At 37.7% G+C, this 18,848-nt stretch overlaps 2 protein-coding genes across 2 annotated transcripts; both read left to right on the forward strand.

Moving 5' to 3' along the window:
* Window positions 1–4,698: 4,698 nt before the first annotated feature.
* LOC117336345 (sec1 family domain-containing protein 1-like) lies at window positions 4,699–7,895 on the forward strand. Its single transcript, XM_033896840.1, has one exon. It carries the CDS (start codon window positions 4,802–4,804, stop codon window positions 6,704–6,706), a length of 1,905 nt encoding a protein of 634 aa, XP_033752731.1. The 5' UTR covers window positions 4,699–4,801; the 3' UTR covers window positions 6,707–7,895.
* A 6,008-nt stretch (window positions 7,896–13,903) lies between these two features.
* On the forward strand, window positions 13,904–16,339 carry LOC117336577 (elongation factor 2-like). Its single transcript, XM_033897188.1, has one exon. The coding sequence runs from the start codon at window positions 13,904–13,906 to the stop codon at window positions 16,337–16,339; it is 2,436 nt and encodes an 811-aa protein (XP_033753079.1).
* The last annotated feature ends 2,509 nt before the right edge of the window (window positions 16,340–18,848 follow it).

The raw sequence follows: 18,848 nt of genomic DNA on the forward strand, positions 1-18,848 counted from the left end.
AATTAAGGGGGGGGGGGGGCACATCATGATTGACTCGCATTAAGGGGGACCTAAAGATTGACTCAAATTTGGGGGGGGGGGGTAAAGATTGACTCAAATTAAGAGGAGGGACAGAAAGATGGACTCAAATGAAGAAATGGGCTTTTTACTGGACAATGAAATATTATTTATATAGACCTGACTTTGCCAGACATTAGCTTATTGCTGAATAAATGTGGTGATTTTGTGGCATTTCCCCGTGACCTGTTAAATTTAAAAGACTGATATTCCAGACTGTCATTTTGAATACATTTTGTATGGATTATTCAAGGTGCAAATCAACAGAAGATTTTATGAATCGAGCAAGTCTGGCCAGACAGGAACATATTTATTGCTAGGGATTACAAAAACTGAAAGGGATTTACAACCCATTTGTATAGTACATGAAAGCATATCCCTTTGGTCTCGATGGAGTTCAGCATTATATAAATAGATGTTTACCCGAATCCATTCTCCCATTAGCTTCATGTTGAGCTATCCTATACTGACAAAGGGAAGTAACTCTGATAAATTAGAATGGACCAAATCTGGCATAAATTTTAATTAAAACTAATCAAAGCAAAGAACTGCTCTCTAAATTGAGCACAGGGTATGGAAATATTGGACTAACATGATTGAGTTTCCTCGTATCCAGTAATAACAAAGATTTGTTAAATGTCAATGAAGACCAGTTACTGATGTTATTGTTCAGGCTTAATGCATATGAAATCCAAACTCTCCAGTTTCTGGCTTTTAAAATATTCATCTTGTATGGACACAATCTTGTACTGTTATACAGTCAAACCTGTCATATGTGACCTTCCAATGGAGTCAATAAAAAAGGTCACATATGACAGGTGGTCTCTTAATCTAGGTTCAAAGAAAATGATCCGAAAAGTAAAGCTCATAATTATTCTGCCACATATGTAAAATTTATCAGCTACAAGTATCAGTATAAATATGAAAAGGAATTTCCTCAGTCATCAATTAAGATTGTGAATAAAATAAAATCTGTAAGAAACCTCTAGAAGAAAATATAAAAAAAAAAATCAATATTCACTTATATATTATACTAATATATGAAAATATCCCATTTTCAACAGATGTAGTTCAATATTTATTTTTTGAATTTAATTCAGTTTCTTCTATTTTCATTAATGTATATTTTTTAAATTCTTTTAGTACATTTTTAGCTCACCTGCCCAAAGGGCAAGTGAGCTTATGCCGTGGTGCGGCGTCCGGCCGTCCGGCCGTCCGGCATCAGCTTTTTCATTTAAACAACTTCTTATCAATAACCAAGAGGCCCAGGGACTTTATATTAGGCCTGTAGCATGCTGGGGTGAAGGGCTACCAATTTTGAACAAATCAATGACCTTGACCTTCATTCAAGGTCACAGGGGTCAAATAGGCTATAATCTTCAAACGACTTCTTCTCAATAACCAAGAGGCCCAGGGACTTGATATTGGGCCTGTAGCATGCTGGGGTGAAGCGCTACCAAGTTTGTTCAAAGAAATCACCTTGACCTTCATTCAAGGTCACATGGGTCAAATAGGCTATAATCTTCAAATGACTTCTTCTCAATAACCAAGAGGCCCAGGGACTTGATATTGGGCCTGTAGCATGCTTGGCTAAAGGGCTACCAAGTTTGTTCAAATAAATGACCTTGACCTTCATTCAAGGTCACATGGGTCAAATAGGCTATAATCTTCAAACGACTTCTTCTCAATAACCAAGAGGCCCAGGGATGTGATATTAGGCCTGTAGCATGCTGGGGTGAAGCCCTACCAAGTTTGTTCAAAGAAATCACCTTGACCTTCAATCAAGGTCACATGGGTCAAATAGGCTATAATCTTCAAACGACTTCTTCTCAATAACCAAGAGGCCCAGGGATTTGATATTGGGCCTGTCGCATGCTGGGGTGAAGGGCTACCAAGTTTGTTCAAATAAATGACCTTGACCTTCATTCAAGGTCACAGGGGTCAAATAGGCTATAATCTTCAAACGACTTCTTCTCAATAACCAAGAGGCCCAGGGATGTGATATTAGGCCTGTAGCATGCTGGGGTGAAGCGCTACCAAGTTTGTTCAAAGAAATCACCTTGACCTTCATTCAAGGTCACATGGGTCAAATAGGCTATAATCTTCAAATGACTTCTTCTCAATAACCAAAAGGCCCAGGGACTTGATATTGGGACTGTAGCATACTTGGGTGAAGGGCTACCAAGTTTGTTCAAAGAAATCACCTTGACCTTCATTCAAGGTCACATGGGTCAAATGGACTATAATCTTCAAACGACTTCTTCTCAATAACCAAGAGGCCCATGGACTTGATATTGGGCCTGTAGCATGCTGGGGTGAAGGGCTACCAATTTTGAACAAATCAATGACCTTGACCTTCATTCAAGGTCACAGGGGTCAAATAGGCTATAATCTTCAAACGACTTCTTCTCAATAACCAAGAGGCCCAGGGACTTGATATTGGGCCTGTAGCATGCTGGGGTGAAGCGCTACCAAGTTTGTTCAAAGAAATCACCTTGACCTTCATTCAAGGTCACATGGGTCAAATAGGCTATAATCTTCAAATGACTTCTTCTCAATAACCAAGAGGCCCAGGGACTTGATATTGGGCCTGTAGCATGCTTGGCTAAAGGGCTACCAAGTTTGTTCAAATAAATGACCTTGACCTTCATTCAAGGTCACATGGGTCAAATAGGCTATAATCTTCAAACGACTTCTTCTCAATAACCAAGAGGCCCAGGGATGTGATATTAGGCCTGTAGCATGCTGGGGTGAAGCCCTACCAAGTTTGTTCAAAGAAATCACCTTGACCTTCAATCAAGGTCACATGGGTCAAATAGGCTATAATCTTCAAACGACTTCTTCTCAATAACCAAGAGGCCCAGGGATTTGATATTGGGCCTGTCGCATGCTGGGGTGAAGGGCTACCAAGTTTGTTCAAATAAATGACCTTGACCTTCATTCAAGGTCACAGGGGTCAAATAGGCTATAATCTTCAAACGACTTCTTCTCAATAACCAAGAGGCCCAGGGATGTGATATTAGGCCTGTAGCATGCTGGGGTGAAGCGCTACCAAGTTTGTTCAAAGAAATCACCTTGACCTCCATTCAAGGTCACATGGGTCAAATAGGCTATAATCTTCAAATGACTTCTTCTCAATAACCAAAAGGCCCAGGGACTTGATATTGGGACTGTAGCATACTTGGGTGAAGGGCTACCAAGTTTGTTCAAAGAAATCACCTTGACCTTCATTCAAGGTCACATGGGTCAAATGGACTATAATCTTCAAACGACTTCTTCTCAATAACCAAGAGGCCCATGGACTTGATATTGGGCCTGTAGCATGCTTGGCTAAAGGGCTACCAAGTTTATTCAAATAAATGACCTTGACCTTCATTCAAGGTCACATGGGTCAAATAGGCTATAATCTTCAAATGACTTCTTCTCCATAACCAAAAGGCCCAGGGACTTGATATTGGGCCTGTAGCATGCTGGTGTGAAGGGCTACCAAGTTTGTTCAAATAAATGACCTTGACCTTTATTTAAGGTCACAAGGGTGAAATCAGCTTAAATCTGTAAACAATAATTTTGCAATAGCCATGAGCCTCTGAGACCTGATAGTAGGCCAATAGAATGCTGGAATGAAGGACTAGAAAATTTATTAATATGAATAAACCTAGCTTACGATGATATTTGAATAAAGAGGTAATCAGCATAGTATCTGTAGAAATGACCTCAATCAACTTCAAAGTTGCTGTAGAGCCAGGTGAGCGATACAGGCCCATTGAGCCTCTTGTTTTTTATTGTAACGCAAAGCATATTACAATACTTTTTTAATTCAAAATAATAAAAAGAAATAATCAAAGAGTTTGAATGGCTAATTTGATTATTTCCTGTATATCTGAATAATAAATAATGGCCTATAGGCCTATCTGTTTTATAACTTCAGACATAAATTATTACCGTATTCAACCTATTAATCGCACCTGCCCCTAATAATTAGCGCACCCTACTTTTTTTCAGCCAAAGAGGATGGGTGCACTAGCTAATTGAAACACATAAACAGTTTCTTGCCTCACAGGATTGATATAAAATTAAACTAAAACTTACATAAGTATTTTCCACCCAAATTTCACACAAGAGACTTCAACCTGAACCTATGGCTTTATTAAATGCACTCCTTTTTGCACACATTGTACTTATTCAGTCAAATACGGTTTACATATTCAACTGTGAAACTGGTTACTCTTTAGACCTTCAAAGTTTTTTGGTTTAAAAAAAGTCAGGATATCTGCCATCCTTTCCTTTACATTAGGATACATGACTATGTAGATATAATATGGCTTAAGTAAGGGTAAATGATACAAATTAAAATGAATTGGATGTTTTTTTTCACAATTTTGATATAACATTATCATGATGAACATTTAAAAGGAAATATTTCGGCATGGATGAGAAATCTAAATCATTTAGTAAATGCCACAAAATCAATCTCAGAAACATTTAATTCTCTGTAATAAAAAAATCATTTTATATCAAGGGCACATCATCATTTTTTCTTCTTTTTATCAGATTTTTTTCTTTTTCTTTTCTGTCGCATTTTTTGTCCATGCTGTTAACGCGGTATGAAAATATGGCAAGTGTCTATACTAAACCAAATTCTTAAACGTAACGTAAACTGGCTGATGATAAATCGAAAGTAGAATTACCTCCCCTTTACCGTCGTCATTCTTGCCACGTCAGGCGAGGTCAGCACTGTTCCAAGATGGCTTCCTCCCTGAGAGAGAAGCAAATCCAGGCTTTAAAACGTATGATAAACTTTAATCAGCCTCCAACGAAAGCCACGTCGTCGGAACCACAATGGAAAGTTTTAGTGTACGATCGCTTTGGTCAGGATATAATCTCACCACTTATGACGGTGAAAGAACTTCGAGATATGGGGGTAACGCTTCATCTCAACTTGCATTCAGATCGAGATCCCATTCCCGACGTGCCGGCTATATATTTTGTGTTACCGACAGATGACAACATACAAAGAATTTGTAGAGACTTTGGTAACCAATTGTACGAGTCCTATTTCCTGAATTTTATTTCGGCAGTTCCACGCCAAAAACTGGAAGACATTGCGAGTGCTGCCATTCAACAGAACTGTGTACATCAAGTTTCAAAAGTGTTTGACCAATATTTGAACTTCATTTCTCTTGAGGATGACATGTTCGTACTTAGAAACCAGGAGAGGGACAGCATATCGTACTATGCCATAAACAAAGGAGATGTAAAAGACACAGACATGGAATTCATAATGGACACGGTTGTTGACAGTTTGTTCTGTGTATTTGTCACACTGGGTGTGGTACCTGTTATAAGATGTCCGCGAGGTAATGCAGCGGAAATGGTGGCTGAAAAACTGGATAAAAAACTTCGTGAAAATCTACGAGATGCGCGTAATAGCTTTTTCACATCAGATAGCATTCAGACTGGTCAGTTCAGTTTTCAACGCCCACTTTTGGTTTTACTAGACCGTAATATTGATTTAGCTACAATGCTGCATCACACGTGGACATACCAGGCCTTAACACATGATGTGTTCAATCTTCAACTTAACAGGGTTGAGGTAGAAGAAACTGTTGAGGCAAAATCTCCAGGTGGCGCAGCAATGAAAAAGAAGAAAAGTTACGACTTGAACCCTACTGATCGATTTTGGCAAGCCCAGAAAGGTAGCCCATTCCCAATGGTGGCAGAAGCAGTCCAGGAAGAACTTGACTCATATAGGGCGCAGGAAGAAGAGGTCAAGAAGCTGAAGGCTGTCATGGGACTTGAGGGTGAGGATGAATCCGCTATCAGTCAGCTGTCGGACACAACAGCCAAGCTTACTTCAACTGTTAGCAACCTTCCGGAGCTGCTGGAGAAGAAACGTTTGATTGACATGCATACTAACATTGCCACAGCAGTACTTGGTCAGATTAAGGCACGGAAACTTGATGTTTATTTTGAAACAGAGGAAAAGCTGATGAGTAAGGCTGTATTGGATAAATCTCTGATGGACATGATATCTGATCCTGACTCGGGAACACCTGAAGACAAAGTGAGGCTGTTCATCATAGCATTGATATGTGGGCCTCCCATGAGTGAAGCAGAGATTGACCAATACTGTGTAGCATTGCAGGGAGCTAACTGTGACATTTCCCCGATCAGTTACATGCGGCGGTGGAAGGCATACACCAAAATGACGACCGCACCTAGTCAGTATGGGGGAGGAGGAACAAAGACTGTCGGAATGTTCTCCAAACTCATGAATACTGGTTCACAGTTCTTAATGGAAGGTGTGAAAAACCTCGTCATCAAGAAACATAATCTGCCTGCTACAAGAATCATTGATGCATTGATGGAAATGAAAACGCTACAAGATGTCGAAGATTTCCGATACTTTGACCCAAAACTCCTTCGAGCTGATGCATCTACTGTACCCAGAAATAAGTCTCCATTCCAGGAGGCGTATGTGTTTGTGGTAGGGGGAGGTAACTATATAGAGTATCAGAACCTGATGGACTATGTAAAGACAAAGTCTAGTGCAGCAGGACAAAGAAGGATTGTGTATGGCTGTAGTGACATTTCTAGTGCCTCCCAGTTCCTAAAACAACTTGCACATCTAGGCAAGGAAATGGGATAGATATAGGCAATGTTGTAACTTAACTTCAAGATATACTTTAATTTCAACACAGTGACAGTCAGTATTCACATTTTATGCCAACATTGATTTTACAACATTTGGCATAAAGATGAATTATAATTACAGTGTACGTACATAGAATTATGAACGATTGTTATTTAATGTAATTATTGTCTTTCGTGAACATGTCACCAGCATTTAACAACTCTAAAAATAACTGGCTGCATATTATTGCGTGAGAATTATAAAGATATTGGAAAGTGAAACAGTTTCAAAACAAACCTTACCAAGTGTATATGACAATACAGGACTTTGGGAATTTAAAGTAAATATATTGTCATTTTCTGTCATCAATATGACCTGACATTATAATCTCACTGCATTTCATTGTAAAATCTGAGATAAATTTCATTACAAGTAATTAAAATTGAAACCAGAGAACTTGCATGATATTGTAGTCTATGCCAACTCTCGCATTGTATGAAATGCCAATCCATTGTAGTTTAAAGCATAAGTTATATGAAATGCACATAATTTATGCACGTCTTTAGATTATTGTATTTAATGAAGTCCATTATGCATGCATCGCATCTATCTGAATTTTGCTTTAAATTCTTAAAAAAATCTTTATCACAATACATTACAAGACAGTTTTTGACTTAATAAATATTCATAGCAATTGCATTCTGATTAACCAGGGTATTTAGTATGAATTACAATGCAGACTGTCGTATTTGTGTAGCATATGCATATCTCGTCCCCAGGCCATCTGAAAAAAAAATCTTATCTTTAAAATATTTATGAGAATTTTAAATTGACTGCTGGTTAGTACTCTAGATATGAAATGATTTTTTCCTGAAGTTTAAACTCTAAGTATTAAAATTTTTTTTCTCAAAATTAACTGCTCCCCAATTAAAAAATAATAGGATTAAATCATTTTAAAATTTTATCAAGAATTCATTGTACTTTTTGTCCCATTATCAATCTGAATTAATCTATATATTTGGCATGTAGTTAAATTTTTTACATTACATTTGAATTTTTCATTTGCAATTTAATGCTGTCGTCCCCATAGTCTAGAAATGAAGAGTGAAAGACAGTTTGAAACACTTTATTTATTTGAAATGACATGTAGATAATGCTGTAAGTATTTGTGTGGTTACTGATTAAATTGATGAGGATATATGTCTGTGAAGATTTGTCTTTACTTTTAATCACCTTTATATGATGTATCCTTCAACATGTCGGGTGGAAACTTTTTGCCTTCAATCAACATCTCAACAAAAAGCTTACAGAGGCCAAGCGTTATGATTTTTGGTACATAAATACTTATAGAGGAAAGGCTAGGCCATGGTGTGTTTTAAATATATATGTTAAAATATCTTAAAATAGCTTTTCGGCAACAAGGAAGCCTAAAATCATATCAGGCATGTAGCATAATTCAAATTAACGACTTTGACCCACTGGCTTCATGTAGATCATTAGGGTCAAACAAATGTATTAATAGCTTTTAAATAAACAAAAACAGTGACTGCATAATGAGTATATTTGTTCGATTATAGTAATTTACACAGGTGCAAACTACCAGGTAGATATATATATATGCAGGGATGTAGTGCTGCGAAGTTTTGAATTAATTTTAACAATTGCACAGAAACTGTACAAGAGGACGAGGCAACTGATTTAATCTATGCAAGTTTTTGTTGATTTGAAGTTTGTTCAAGAAATACATATGTAGCCTACCTTACTATAAAAACCCACAGGGGCTAAAACTTCACCATAAATAGGTTTCTCTGGATCTTAAATTTTGGTTAATAGCATGTAGGATGAATGATCAGAATCACAGTCTTGGTGTCATTTACAGCTTGGTTAAGCTTATTGATGACACATACTTTATTGTTGTTCCTTTACGGAGAAATGGTTACATCTCCATGTGTAGCGGTGGCCGAGTGGTTAAGGTGTCCCGACACTTTATCACCAGCCCGCCACCTCTGGGTTGCGAGTTCGAAACCTACATGGGGCAGTTGCCAGGTACTGACCGTAGGCCGGTGGTTTTTCTCCGGGTACTCCGGCTTTCCTCCACCTCCAAAACCTGGCACGTCCTTAAATGGCTGTTAATATGACGTTAAACAAAAACAAACCAAACCATGTGTGGTTACGTACTGGCCATGGTTGGGCATCAACTTTTTTTCCAAAGATTATTTCTCGATAATAATACACTTCTTCGTTGTGGATATATACATGTAGATATATACACAAACTATTCTTTTTAGTATTATGCACAGTTCATAAATAACAGAGGAGATAAAATGTGGATAAAAAGGAAGGGGCAGTAACTCCATGTAAAAATATCATCACCCTCCTTAGCAAATAGACACTGTTCAGTCACTGTAGAAATGATGGTTGGCTGATGGTCTTTCCAGAACTTGTTAAGTCTATCCTTGAAGATGTTGACGGATGGAACGGATGAAACGTCGTCTGGTATAGAGTTCCATGGTTGAATGACACTTAACTGAAAAAAAAATTGCCTGTTTGTTGTTTCATAAATGGTGTTTGTTCACTTACATCAAAGAATTGGTTTTTGTCCAGGTTATCATTGATAGTTTTTCATGCTTGCAGCATATCGGTCCTTTCTCTGCAGTATTCCAAAGTGGACAGGCCAAGGATTTTTGGCCTTTCCAAATATCTCTTCTCCAATAATTTAGGATCTTGACCTTTAACAGTCCAAAGTGTAAATTGGTTTAAAACCTTTAACTGTTTCTCTTCTGTCAGTCATGGTTGGTGATCTTTAAATCATTAAATAGAATATTAAAATGGATTATCTAAGCCAACTTTAAAGATCATATTGGGGGGGTCTAGTCTTATATAAAAATAAAAACAGAAATACTTATATAAAAAGGAATTTCTGGGTATTTTTGATATAAGACTAGACATGCCCCTGTGAAGTGACTGCAGATTTTATACTCATTAAACGGCGAGTTTTTTTCTTATGAATAGTGAAATGGGTTTTAAGATATAGCGGTACCCGAGTCTATACTGTAAAATTGTTCTAAAAATATATGTTTACGAGTTTTAAAACACTGTTTACTTCGGTTGATCTTTGTAAACAATGCTACATGGAAATTACCGATGGAGTATTTACAACACGATTACGGACACTTAAATTTCGCAATTAAGGGGGAATTTTAGTTTTATTATTATTTTTTAATCACGCCAGATGACATTTTCTATAGTCGCTTTGAGGTTCAACAAGCATGGTAATTGTTATCCTTTATGCAAAAATATAGATCATCATATATATCAGAAGATTCCTTAGAATCTATAGTTTCCAATAAACGTACTTATTTCTGTAAATAGTATTGTTGTAAATTATTATCATACCTTAAAATAGCTTTTTTTTTTAAACGTGTGCCCTATTGTCAACCTGTATGTGGAAATAAAAGGACTAATATTACCCCTGACATGCATATGGAGATCTGGATGTTGTCCGCTCAACACCTTGCTAAAATACTGCTGTAAACGTTTCTACTTAACACGGCTTCAATCTATAAATGGCGACTACCCGATTCTAATAATATGTGAACTTGCTATAGACACACTGAACATTTCAGGGCCGTAAGTCTGTTTATCACTTGGAAAAGGGGCATTAATCGGTTTTTTTCCTTTCTGGCATTTTTAGTATTTTTTCCCAAAAAGTGGACGGGCCCCAAGGTTTTTTTGGTTTTTCCAAAATCTTCTCCAAAAATTTAGGATCTTGACCTTTAACAGTCCAAAGTGAAAATTTGGTTTTTTTAAAACCCTTTTAAACTGTTCTCTTCTGTCAGTCATGGTTGGTGATCTTTAAATCATTAAATAGAATATTAAAATGGATTATCTAAGCCAACTTTAAAGATCATATTGAAATCAAAGGATACCCATTTGGTATGTTTTCGTTGGAGTTATCTCCCTTCTCGCGTTACATTGACCGTAACTTTCCACCGCGGCGAGTATCAATTTTTATCTGGGACCTACATATGTAATGTTCCTGATTTTTATCAGAGTTAATTTATTGAAATATATCACGGAAAACACGGATATTTGAGTATTATAAAGAAAAACAGAATTCATATTTCCAATTAAAGCCTAGTAGCCGACTACGGACTTCGTCAGTCTGAGAGAGAAAAACAACTAAGAAAAAAACCCTACAATTTTGGAGTGAGCGTCTTTTACAGCGACAACAGGGGGGGGGGGGGGGGGGGGGGGGTCTAGTCTTATATAAAAATAAAAACAGAAATACTTATATAAAAAGGAATTTCTGGGTATTTTTGATATAAGACTAGACATGCCCCTGTGAAGTGACTGCAGATTTTATACTCATTAAACGGCGAGTTTTTTTCTTATGAATAGTGAAATGGGTTTTAAGATATAGCGGTACCCGAGTCTATACTGTAAAATTGTTCTAAAAATATATGTTTACGAGTTTTAAAACACTGTTTACTTCGGTTGATCTTTGTAAACAATGCTACATGGAAATTACCGATGGAGTATTTACAACACGATTACGGACACTTAAATTTCGCAATTAAGGGGGAATTTTAGTTTTATTATTATTTTTTAATCACGCCAGATGACATTTTCTATAGTCGCTTTGAGGTTCAACAAGCATGGTAATTGTTATCCTTTATGCAAAAATATAGATCATCATATATATCAGAAGATTCCTTAGAATCTATAGTTTCCAATAAACGTACTTATTTCTGTAAATAGTATTGTTGTAAATTATTATCATACCTTAAAATAGCATTTTTTTTTAAACGTGTGCATTATTGTCAACCTGTATGTGGAAATAAAAGGACTAATATTACCCCTGACATGCATATGGAGATCTGGATGTTGTCCGCTCAACACCTTGCTAAAATACTGCTGTAAACGTTTCTTTAAAGATCATATTGGGGGGGTCTAGTCTTATATAAAAATAAAAACAGAAATACTTATATAAAAAGGAATTTCTGGGTATTTTTGATATAAGACTAGACATGCCCCTGTGAAGTGACTGCAGATTTTATACTCATTAAACGGCGAGTTTTTTTCTTATGAATAGTGAAATGGGTTTTAAGATATAGCGGTACCCGAGTCTATACTGTAAAATTGTTCTAAAAATATATGTTTACGAGTTTTAAAACACTGTTTACTTCGGTTGGTCTTTGTAAACAATGCTACATGGAAATTACCGATGGAGTATTTACAACACGATTACGGACACTTAAATTTCGCAATTAAGGGGGAATTTTAGTTTTATTATTATTTTTTAATCACGCCAGATGACATTTTCTATAGTCGCTTTGAGGTTCAACAAGCATGGTAATTGTTATCCTTTATGCAAAAATATAGATCATCATATATATCAGAAGATTCCTTAGAATCTATAGTTTCCAATAAACGTACTTATTTCTGTAAATAGTATTGTTGTAAATTATTATCATACCTTAAAATAGCATTTTTTTTTTAAACGTGTGCCCTATTGTCAACCTGTATGTGGAAATAAAAGGACTAATATTACCCCTGACATGCATATGGAGATCTGGATGTTGTCCGCTCAACACCTTGCTAAAATACTGCTGTAAACGTTTCTACTTAACACGGCTTCAATCTATAAATGGCGACTACCCGATTCTAATAATATGTGAACTTGCTATAGACACACTGAACATTTCAGGCCGTAAGTCTGTTTATCACTTCGAGCCATCTTCGGGGTTAGGGCCCTTGGCTCTAAATGTTGTTATTTAAAGCGACGGTAGGATTTTGTTCTTATGCAATACTTGTGAAACACGGCTACTTTAGACTGCCATTCATTCCACTATGCTTGCGTGCTAGTTTGTACCGTCTATACAACATTGCCCTTCGGGAATGTTGTATTATATTACAAGGCTTTACTTAAATCTTACAATGTTATCCGCTTGGAATTAAGTTAATAGAATCTGTAAGACGAACTCTGTCCACTAGCAGGGTCGTAAATTCTATACTCATTTACATTTTCATTCATGTACCTAGGAATCATATTTCTTTCCTTTAAAAAAAAACACAAAAAAAACAGGCATTTTAATAAGTTTGTATGAATTCACAGGGGTCTGAATTGTTTCGCTCCTATGACAGGGGCCTGATAATTTGTTAATTATAGTCTGTGTGTATTTGAACCTGTAAATTATAAGCATAGTGTGTTTAGAACATCATGGAAAAACATATCTACAATTTAATATATTCAATTATATTATTTAGTAAGTGTTCGTAGTCGATACACAGCACTGTTCCAAAATATAACGTTTACATTTTTATAATATAAAATAATATTTGGTATTGACCGATAATATTTGTCTATATATAAAATTCTATGAACATATGTAATGCTGTACATAGGGGTATGGGAGTCGTTACAAATCGGTCATTGGGAGGGTAAACCCATGGAGTCGCTATGTGAACGTTTCCTTAACATAGATAACCATGCAGCCTCTTAGACATTTGCTTATAAGCATGTCTTCTCAAGTTGTTAGTAATAAGTTCAAAAGCGTCTCCTAATCTACTTAAGCAATCCAGAATGACACAGTTTTTGTTCTACACAACACAGGGACATGGGAATCCGACTGAAAATCACTTTGCCGGGCGGTACAAACGTCCCAGTCCCTTTCCTTATGAATGTATGTGCGTCCGGACTATAGAAATAATCCGAAATCGATATCAGAAGCCGGTTTAAAGAGGACCGTTTTTATCATGAGTTATATATGCATACCGACATGATTAGCACTAAATGTGCGTCCGGACTATTGAAATAATCCGAAATCGATACCAGAATCCGGTTTAAAGATGACTGTTTTTATCACGAGTTATATATACATATATACATAATTAGCGTTAAATCGACTTTCTGGTCGTGAGATAGCTATGTAGGTGTGGCAAATGTTATTATGACAGCACAATGCTGGACACTTAACTCTGCCCCAGTTACGGGTATGTGTATATAAATAGACCAGTAGGTTGCTTTGTGTACCGATACAACTTTTGTTGGGTTCCACTCGGGTGACCACGGTATGTGATGCTTAGTTATATGAAAGGTAAAAACTAGCGACACTCGAACAAAGCTGTACTAGCTCGCCAGACGTTTAAAAGTACGAGTGGGAGAAAGACTATTGACATTTGGTGTTAAATACACAGGGTACAACCAAGATGGCGGGCGTAGCAATGGAGGAAGTACGCGGGGTTATGAAGATTCGAGAAAACATCAGAAATGTGGCAATAATTGGTGGCGCAGATAGTGGTATACTGTCACTAACAGACGACCTCAACAGGAAGGCTAGCCCCAGTTTGACCGCTGAGGAGAATGGTCGGTGTAGAAAGTATGATATTGACCCAATGGCCGCCAATCTGTCATGTCTCCATTACACGTGTACTCGGACCGATCTTCCCGGTATGGAAGCTTTAAGTGGCAATTCTGATTATGTGATCAACATCATGGACACTCCCGGAAGTGCGGACTTCTCGGCGGAAGTGGATACTACCCTACGAATGACAGATGGGGCCGTGGTATTGGTCGATTGCATTTCCGGTGTTACATTGGATACTAAACTGGTTCTAAAACAAGCCATTCGGGAAAGGGTAAAACCACTCTTATTTGTGAACAATATTGATCGAGCCATCAGCGAGTACAAGCTTTCTCAGGAGGACTTGTACCAGACCATTCACAGTGTGGTAGAGGGCGCTAAGGGTGTTATAGCAACGTATAGTGACGAATCTGGGCCGATGGGAACCATTCAATTTTCTCCGGTCAAAGGTAATGTGTTGTTTGGATCTGCATCACAAAACTGGGGGGTCACGCTAGGAGAGATTGCTGCGAAGCAGGCAGAGAAGTTGACAATGACACCGACTCTTCTTCTCGGTAAGCTATGGGGCGATAACTTCTATAATCCGTCACAGAAAAAATGGAAGACCACGCCAAGTAATGGTTACATACGGGCATTCAATCACTTTGTCCTTGACCCTATTTTTAAATTGTTTGAAGCATCCGGAAATGTACAGGGCAGCGCCTTACCTGATTTGATTGAGAGCCTTGGGGCGCAATTGACTTTGGATAACAGTGAGACAAACGATAGGAAGAAAGTTCAAAATATGATGTGCCAATGGCTACCGATAGCAAACTCGCTCTTGACAATGATTGTACTTCATCTCCCATCACCAAAAACAGCTCAGGGATACAGATCCGAACTGTTGGTCAAGCGTCAGACAGACGCCGTAGGTACTTCCTCCGTCAGAACATGTGACCCTGCAGGCCCGTTGATCATGCACGTGTCAAAATGGTTTCAAAGTGGACAAACTGACATCATGTACGCAGTTGGCCGTGTGTTCTCTGGGTCAATTGTGTCCGGATCAGAAATAAAAGAATCCCAAATAAATACCAAGATAAGTGAGGTCTCGATTGTTGTCGGGGACAGAATCTGCCCGGTACCGGAAGTGACGTGTGGTAACATTTGTGCAATTCGTGGAGTTGACCAGAGGATCGCCAAGATGGGGATAGTGACCACTCACAAAACCCCGGTGGTATTTACTGATCTTAGACCCAGTGTTAGCCCTATCATTCAACTGGACATAGATCCAAAGGACCCAGCAGATGCCCCGGATCTTTTGACCGAACTGAAGAGGTTAATGAAGCTACACCCGATATTGGAATGTTCGATAGCAGCGTCTGGACTTCACATTCTCACAGGAACCAGTGAACACCTCATGATGAGATGCAAATCATACCTCGAAAAACAGATTATTCTGAAACCAGCGCAGCTACACGTGGCTTACCGCGAAACCATTACCGAAGAACCAGAAATGATGTGTACGGCAGTTTGCCCAAACAATAAGAAAAATGAAATCTCCATCAAAACCAAACCTATGCCGAATGGTCTATGTGAATGCATTGAGGAGGGTTTCGTTACGGCAGATCAGGATCCTATAGCAAGGGCAGACTATTTGGCAAAGAATTTCGGGTACGACGCCAATGAAGCGGATAGACTTTGGTCTTTTGGTCCCGGCGATTCCGGCTTGAATATTCTGTACTACAGCTCAAAACAAGTTCGCGATCAAGGACACATCAGGGACGGTCTAATATCCGGTTTCCGGTGGGCCACTCGGGAGGGAATTTTGTGTGAAGAGAGCATGCGTGGCGTAAGGATTGGGATTCGCTATGCCAAATGGCAGCTCGCAGACGATTCCGATGTTGTCATAGCTATCCGTCGAGCAATTCAAGGTAGCGTCATCGCGTCCGCTCCAAGGTTGATGGAGGCCTTGTCTCGCGTCGAGGTCGTCTGCCCACATCAGGACACTCGCGCTGTCAGAGAGATACTGACAAATAGACAAGGGAGACTACTCGAGGAACGACGTGTGGGACGCACTCCTATGTCGGTGGTTAGCTGTTTCATTCCAGGAGAAAAATGTTTAGGACTCGGTAATGAGTTGGACAGCTCTGCCAAGAGTGTCCAAATCGCATTTGACCATTGGGAAATAATGAACTGTGATCCTCTCGATCCTGAAACGGCGGCTGCAGCTGTTGCCATGGAAACTAGAGCAAGAAAGGGATTGCCTTCCGATATCCCTGGATCGCACTCGAGTTCTGCATAAAGGTGTTCTTGAAATCTTTCGTGAAAATGACAATCAATTTGATGAATCTGCCTGTTACGTCATTTTTCGTTATTGACATGGAATGTCAATTTATAATTATCTATTCGTAGTCTGGACTATATATATTCATTCACACGGAATCCGAATAATTGTGTTCATATAGAGTGGAATCTCGTTATACGGAGTTGTATATATTCCGGAATACAAAACTCTTAATTCCAAAAAAAATCAGATGTCTATACTTGTATGAAAGCAGGTCTTGAACCTGGACTATCCGGAATAAAAAGACTTTGAATATATATGTACTGACTGTGAATGTGTTCGGACTGTGGATGTGATCGGTCTGTTGACCCATTTCCCGCGTAAAGGATTACGTTAAACCGGAAGTTATTTCATTGGTCATTAATGTGGATTTTTTTATTTAGGTAATAATAAATGCCCGGATCAACAAGATTCTAATGTAGTGATTCAACGGACAATGCTATTATGGTTTTGGTGTTAAAACTCACATCTTTATTAAAAACCAAATTCTATAGCCATTTCACGATGTTAGCTAAATATAGCTACTTCCTGGTATGAAATGAATCCATTGGCCACTTTGTTCACAAATGGTTATCTTATTATTCAATGTTTCATATTAAACAGCCACTGAATATTTGATAAGTTGGGAAGTATCAAAGCGAAATATAAACTCTTTCTCAAATTTGATAAAATGTCGGGAAATTTTATAACATATGTTTTTTACGTAAAAACATGTTTTTATTTAACACATACGTAGCGATACCAAAAAATCAGGAAGTTTTGTTCGATGTCTGACAGTTAGCTATCTTGACCGAGTCTCCTCTGGCCCTGACACCATGTCTCCAGATATGGTGTCAGGGCCAGCGGAAACTCGGGCTAGTAGCTATTTTGTGTCAGTAATCTATTGCAAGCCAAGTTGTCATTTATTGATAGAACTGTGTTGATTAAGTACTTTGCCAAATCATATAAGATATTTGATCTATTATGTTAAATATCTTATTCATTTTATGATCTTATACGGAAAAGTACGTAGACTATCTTATGTTTTCAAACTCTGTATCTTATAAAATAAGTAAGATATCTTATTACTGGATCACCAACATGAATGCCATAGTTATCGCCAAAAAATATGTATAGTTTCTTTTCTCATTGCAAATAATCAAAATCATTGTTTATGACTGAGGAGTCGGTTTAATATCATGTACTTTTTTGATGTTTGATACGTTTTGATATAATAAATTCATATTAACAAAATATGTGTCGTATCCTTAATCATAATAATTTACATATCACAGGGACCTGAAAATATTTCTATGTGTATCTAACTCATAAGGTACTTAGAAAGCACATCAGGTCACAGGGACCTGGGTATATGTGTATTAATAATAAGGTCGAGATCAAGTTAATCATGTCACAGGAACCTGAAAATATTTCTATGTGTATCTGACTCATAGGAACCTGAGAAAGCACATCAGGTCACAGGGACCTGGGTATATTTCTGAATGTGTGTTTTATCATAGTAAGGTCACGAGAACGTTAATCATGTCACAGGGACTTGGCTTTATGTGTATTAATCAAATGGTCGTGACAAAGTTAATCATGTCACAGGAACGTGGCTTTATGTGTATTAATCATAAGGTGATAAAGGGGCATTTGGATATTTCTGTGTGTCTTATATCAGAACGCTAGAAAATTAATCATGGCACAGGGACCTGTTTTTATTTCTATATGTGTATTTTCATATCATAAGGACACAAAAAAGTAAATCAATCAGGTCACAGGGACCTGGAAATATTTCAATACGTGTCTTATTCATAAAGTCGTGAAAAAGTAACCATGTCACAGGGGCATGGGAATTGGGAATACTTAACAGAAATGATAGCCACTGTAGACATAGACTACACGTAATATCATATATCCAACTGCAGGGAGATCATGTTCGATACCTTTTCAATTTAAAAGACGTACTGACTCTGAACTGTCATTTGGTATCTAAATTTAATCTGTGCCCTTTATGTGTGCCTTCGTACCCGAATACTCCAGAGGATGTATACCAAATATACATCTCGCATTTTTTAAAGTTTTCACGCAGAGACCTAAAAGGACTTAAGTACCCATATCTTTACTCAGAACATAAATAAAGTGTATTGACTTTTTATGAGTTTTCTAATGCAATGTAAATAATGACTGGGCACAAGGAATATGACAGGATCACACTCGTTAACATGATCCGTCGGTACCTGGCATACACCCTTAACACAAAGGGGTCATCCATCTTACCTTTTAATTCTAAACTGATAAAGAAACTCAAGAAATCACCCGTAATCAACTTGTTTTTTCTTAAAAGTTTCTTTATCTTATAGATAGATATATTACACTGTAAATCCATTTGAGTGATTAGTGATTTACAAAAATTAATAGAAAAACAAAGTATTTATAGATAATCGATGCCATGTAATGAATTGCGATTCGCAGATAAAAATTCCTC

Source organism: Pecten maximus, chromosome 10, assembly GCF_902652985.1.
Source record: "Pecten maximus chromosome 10, xPecMax1.1, whole genome shotgun sequence".
NCBI lineage: Eukaryota > Metazoa > Mollusca > Bivalvia > Pectinida > Pectinidae > Pecten > Pecten maximus.

What these genes read in the sequence shown, in the direction of transcription:
- LOC117336345 (XM_033896840.1), top strand. Translation starts at nt 4,802, where the DNA reads ATGGCTTCCTCCCTGAGAGAGAAGCAAATCCAGGCTTTAAAACGTATG.
- LOC117336577 (XM_033897188.1), top strand. Translation starts at nt 13,904, where the DNA reads ATGGCGGGCGTAGCAATGGAGGAAGTACGCGGGGTTATGAAGATTCGA.